Source organism: Saccoglossus kowalevskii, chromosome 5 (genome assembly GCF_978046115.1).
Source record: "Saccoglossus kowalevskii chromosome 5, keSacKowa6.1, whole genome shotgun sequence".
Classification (NCBI taxonomy): Eukaryota; Metazoa; Hemichordata; class Enteropneusta; family Harrimaniidae; genus Saccoglossus; species Saccoglossus kowalevskii.
The window spans coordinates 42,819,245-42,825,430 of record NC_140645.1 but is presented as its reverse complement, the minus strand read 5'-3'; the positions used below and the strand labels follow the sequence as shown (position 1 = coordinate 42,825,430).

Below are 6,186 nucleotides of genomic sequence, written 5' to 3'. Positions count from 1 at the left end.
TTAATTTGAATATTTCGCTGGGTATCAATACATTGTGTAATTTTTACTAATTTATTACAATTTATATTTTTGTTATCAAAGCGAAATTATAATTTGAATAAGTATGTTTTTGTATTGTTGGGCGGGTATTACATTTATTCTGATTATGTATTTTGTGAGGATAATACAATTGAGTATTTTGCTTGAGAAACATTGTTGTATTAAAACAGTACTCAGGTCAATGATATTTAACTGTCACTTCTGTTGAAGAACACGTAATCAAAACACTGCTTATTGTTCCTATTCTAGGATTGTATTATTCTAGTAAACCATTAAGCAAGATGAGGAATTGTTGTATAGAATCAACCTGTGATATAGCTATTCCTGTAAACCGAGTTTTAAATAAAGCACACGACACACTTACACACAAAAGAAATCCAAGTGAAAATAACTAGTAAATTTTGTTCACTTGATTTATTGAGTATGTTAGTATCATCAATTCATGATTATTTGGGTCAAAAACTAGTATACAATGTTGCGCTCTCACTGGCTGGAGTACGATGTTCAGCTCGATGGAGGCGTTTAGTCTGGTTACAGTTGTGAGTCAAATAACACCCTTCCAAATATTCAAGGAATCCAAATATTTTATTAGTTCTACAATAATTGACATATAGTCACTTAAATATGCAATATGGGTGGACAGATGTTATTACTGTTCGATACTCCATACTGCAGACACGAAAATCAAAACCACTGACACGCATATGCAGTGGTTGTTATTGTACGTACCATTTTACAAGCCAAATCAACCACTGCACATGCGCATTGAGAATTGTATTGTTAAATCATTAAATGAGTACTCAGATGTTAGCGACAGAACAGCGTTTTTTTTAAGTTCAGAATAAATTATAGCACAACGTATCTTATTAATACAGAGTATCAGACAGCAATATTAAAAATTACGTGTTCTCATTAAAAATTGCATTTGCATCAGATTTGCGTTGTAGACCTAAACTTCCCTTTTTTACACTTTGTCAGCTGGATACAGTTTAGTTTGATGAATTATATCACAGTGGATAATCCTGTTCAACCACCAACGACGAACAATGCTGACGTGTCGTCATTGAGTGGGTGAGGTCCCGCCTGGGATTCCTTCTAGACTCCAAGCAAACCGAACGAATCTGCTGCTCGAACTCAAACTATCGGTCATATTCTCACTGACATTCAGTTTGGGCACACAATTGTCTACGTTTGAAAAACTCCAACCTCAGCAAAGATATGGCAACACATTAACAATATGATACTCATTTGATTGCCTAGTGTGCCCTTTCTTACCAGGAGTGTTTGCGACCTCTACCTGGCGGAAAATACACAAATTACACGTGAATACGCAGTGAAACGTTTTGAGAGAAGTCGTGTAGCCTGACATGTAGACGTGAGTAGCGCCCTCACACCTCATAGTGTGTTGGGTTTGGAGCACCGCGGAGAGCACAATTCACGCGATCTTGTCAGGCTAAGAAGCCGCCATGATATACTGCTATAAATGCCAAAAACCATTGCTCACGATTGGTCATTGTGTTCTATCTGTACTTGTACTGTCGTGATCGCATTCCCAGCAGGTCCCTCTACGGAATGTTCTATGCTTCCAGCAGGAACCTCGGCAGGAAGTTTTTCATCACTTTCTAGTTCATTATTTTTATTCTCCTTTTCTTGAAGTCTCTTCATCGCCTGAGCACGTTGTTGCTGTATACGGACATTTTTCAGTTTGTTTTCTATGGAAACCATGGTGCTCAGTATTACCACCATGTCTCGATGACCAGAGTTTGCTCCGTGAACTATCTTAGAAAGTTCAAAGGCCATTTTGACGTAGTCAAGCGCGCAGACGTAATCTCCCTTCTCTTCGTAAGTTTTCGCCATTTGTCGGTAAATCTTCGCTTTGAATCGGATCAACGGCGTATCGTCTTTAAGCGTTCTAGAGTACCGGGAATGCTGGGATATATCATCAATGTACGAGGACGCCTGTTGCAAACTATCGAAAGCCTTGGCATAGTCCCCGTCTTCGTGACAGTACGATCTAGCAAGATAATAATACGTGCTCGCTAACGAGAGACAAGTTTTAGAATTTCTATGTTGCTTAAAAATCATTTCTTTCATAGTTACAGATTCTTTTCCGTAATCTACCGCCTTTTCATAGTCACACACCTTCCTCCACGTTCTGCATAGATCTGTCAAAAGATCGGCAATTCTCGTGTCTGGTTTACTGAGATAATCGCCGTGTATCTGCCTCCAAACAGACAGCGCCTTCTCAAGGTAGTGTAGCGACTTTCTTTTGTTTCCTAGCTTATCGTACACGTGACCTAGTTTAGTTAAACTTTTTGCTATTTCCGGGTTCGACGAACGTTTTCCGTGAATTTCGCGTAAGATTTCTAAATGTTTTTGTAACTTTTTCTCCGCTTCGTTGTATTCGCCTTCGTCCACAAGATTTCGAATTTTGGCTTCTAGTGACGCAATCTTGTCTGAAAAACAAAACAAGAGGATCATTCAACTTGTTTGAATAAGGAATATGGCTCATTTTATGGATAAACTGATCAAATTTGAGACTCAAAGTCAGGTTAACGCTATCAACGTTTTTTTTTTCTGATTCGACCATCAATTTAACGCGAATATGGCAACTTTTGGTCATGGTTTCAAAAAGAATCGCAAAATCATTAGGAATTGCATAAAGTATAAAGACATTTTTGAATGGTAGTTTGTAGGTAACAAATACAAAACAGACAGACTCCTGAACTTCTAATTTACTTCTTTGAATAAAACAATTTTCCTGAGAACTGGACATTTGTAATTTGTAGATACAATGATTGCTACAAGTTACGTGGTTGATATTCATGTAACTGTCAATCACTTAACGTGTACGTAATATATTATACAATTGATACATTATATATACTAAGTATGGAACTAACCAAGTAGTCTGTCCGCTTTTTTGACGTTTCTACGGAAGTTACTATTTTCACTAGATTCACGTTGTCCCATTTCTGTACATGTTGTTTGCGCCAAACCTGTAACAATTGTAACATAAAGTAAATATTCATATGACGTGTATATGACGTCACCGATTTAGTGTACCACGTCGTTTTTCCAGAATCAACTTCTAACAATAGTCACTGACAGAAATGAAAGAATTCTCTTTATTTTCATTGTTTTTAAATTGCAATAATCCTTCCCAATAAGTTGCACCCGCTAGCGATGAAGTCATTTTGTGACGTCAGATGACGTCGATAGGTATAAGCACAGTCGTTCATACCCCTCGATCATAGGGAGTGCGTACAGTTGATCATAGTTCCTGGGCTCCCTGTGATGCAACGGTATATTGTGGCTTTATAGTGCACCTAGAATAACACAGAATAATTAAATCATTGTTACAGCTGTCCAAGTTACAGCTTGAGTGTTAATGACTTAATTTGTTGTATAACCTTATGCATATTTGTTCCCACTCCCACTCCCATTGATTATCCGAGCCCCATATCAGAGATGATTTCCCGCTACGGGCCATCTCTAGGAAATCCATTACTTGGCGAGTACAGTATGCCGAGGACCTTTAACACAAGCTGCTGACAAGCGCATTGCAATGAAACTCAAGCCCGGGACGCCAATCTTGCAACTGTATTTGGAAGGCAGGCCCCCTAAAGTACCATAATTTATAATGCAGATGTTACATACATTGCCTTCCCGGTGCGAAGTGAACGTGAAAAAACCTGAACGGTTAAATCCCAGGGGAAAGATATTCCGCCAAGTTGAAAAAATACAGCAAATTCATTATGGGAAAAATAGCACAAAAGTGAAGGGGACACATATTTTAATTTTGTTTCCTGTCTTTATCTACCCAAAGTTTTTAATGCTTCACTCCTAACTAGTACAAGTTATAGATGGACTTTACGAATTCGTAGTATTTTAAAATTACTCTGCATTTTACAATAATTCGCATTCCTAATTAGCATTATGTACATTTCCAGCAATTATTTCCACCTGCCTTCCTGATCCTTATGTTGGCATATGCATCTCCTTCAAATATGTTCATTGCGACGAAAATACAGTCTTAGAATTAGCGAGCTTTTCGAATTGTTTTCAAAACTCAAAATATGTAGGTGTATTTCATTGTACTGAAAATTAATTCCTATTCAACCAAAACCGAATATATAAATGACAATTCCACTGTAAAAATCCTGAGTAAACCAATTTCGAAACAAACATTAACTTCGACTTTTTTGATCTCACTAACATGGTGAATTAACAAAGGTTATTTTGTTTTATATTATGCAGGGTATCTATTGCATGTATTTCTACACTAATACCTACTCCACCCAAACACTAACAATGCGATGTCAAAACAAACAGGTTCCTTATACAAGAAAGCCATCAGAGCGCGTACACACATTATTGGCTATTATACGTCTGACCTCAAAATGACAGAGGGTATATCCACCATGATTGTAAGTCTATATACATGCATTACTTCCTTCTACAGTATATCCTTCTATTAATTCGTCTCAACATTCTACGGCACTAATATCAAAGAGTGATTTGAAACGTGTCACTCTATGTAATTACGCAACCACTTCGTGATACACATCGAAGACATGAGCTTCTCACAGTGTTCATTTAGGTCGACCGACTGATATTTCCGTACTTTCACATATTAGTACATTGGATTCGAGTCTGATGTCTTAACGCGTTAGCATTGCAGTCCTTGTTATTCCGAGAGAGAGGGTATTGTTGGGGGCGTCCCCCAGCAAATTGCTCAAAAATCAACATAGTCCCTTTTCCCGTAGCATACCTACCTGCAAACTGACACAGCAACATAAATTACACTTACTTAGAAGGTCAGGTTAACTTCCCGTTACTGTTACAATTCATTTTACGGTTATTTGGGTTTAGTCCAATAACAGCCATGTTACTCATAAATACAGATGCCTCAAATAACCCACACTGATCATAGGGGCATTCCTACTAAATGAATGTGATTATAACAGCGGATCCGTAGTGGTGTACTTGCTGAGAATCGAAAGACGCTATACTACCTTATTGGAGCACGTAACGACAATGACAGGGAAGAGATGTCCTTAAACACGATCCAAGAGTAAAAGCATTGATATTCTCTTTAACATGCTCGTCGTTTGCAGGCCAAAATAGTTGAAGGTTTGACTTCATTATAATATCAATGCATACAGTCGTTCTGCTTTAGTGATTTCAAATGAGGTTCTCTTCACTGCTCTGCCCTCAATGCTTTTAAACATATAGCATTGTCCGCTGAACAGACTGGACGACATAATAGCGGCATCAGCATGTCTAAGTGGCAACGTGTACTGGTTTATAACACGCACGTTCATTGGTTCACCGGCTTAGAACAAGCGACATGGTTGGCTTTTCTCCACACGTGACCCACTGGAATAGGTTTAATATATAGTATATTTTTTTTTTAATTATAGAACATTGTATTTTAGTGTGGAATTGTAGTATGAGCTCAACGTATTGCCCACAATGGTTCTAGTATTACCAAGATTGTGAAGACATCGGTAATTATGATTGCCAATACGTGAATCAGCGGTGTTTTCAAATTACCTGCTTCCACGATTCCACCATTCTTTAAAAGGGTTTTGTGAAACGATTTGTTCCAATTTTCTGACAATTTTGATACAGAACTGCAGAGGATACCACCCAAACCAAATGTTATGCTTTTCAATGACAATGCTCTATGTAAATACAACAGAACATGAAACCCTGTGTAAACCTGTTTATATTGAACACTTCGACTGTTCTCTCATTTTGAATGAGCATAAGACCTTTATAAAACAAGTACATACTATTTACACCGCCTCTTTGGTGACAAGATTTCAACGTAAGTAAATAAACAAGTCTGTGTTTGTTGTTAAGCGTTAGAGAATGAATACTGCTCATGTCAAGAAGCGCCCTCTATCTACCGCAACATTTCCCCGTACATTTGGAAAATAATAAATATCAATTGTGCACAGCCATATCCTAATCTAAGCTAAATAACGCCACATACTAGTATACAACGCGTGTGAAAATGATATGAATCCTTATCCCCGAATTTAAGGGTCAATATGTTTCAGATGTTAACTAAAATAAGAAAACATAAGAAATCAACCCACGGTACCCGGTGTACTCTGGGAGTATTCATAGAACTTT

The 6,186-nt window shown here is 37.7% G+C and overlaps 1 protein-coding gene across 1 annotated transcript; it reads right to left on the bottom strand.

Moving 5' to 3' along the window:
* Positions 1-434: 434 nt before the first annotated feature.
* On the bottom strand, positions 435-5,162 carry LOC146746155 (uncharacterized). The gene is made up of 3 exons (XM_085499719.1): positions 5,058-5,162; positions 2,943-3,038; positions 435-2,495 (listed from the first exon to the last, which is right to left on the bottom strand). The coding sequence occupies exons 2-3, from the start codon at positions 3,010-3,012 to the stop codon at positions 1,540-1,542; spliced, it is 1,026 nt and encodes a 341-aa protein (XP_085355845.1). The 5' UTR covers positions 3,013-3,038; positions 5,058-5,162; the 3' UTR covers positions 435-1,539.
* Positions 5,163-6,186: the final 1,024 nt, after the last annotated feature.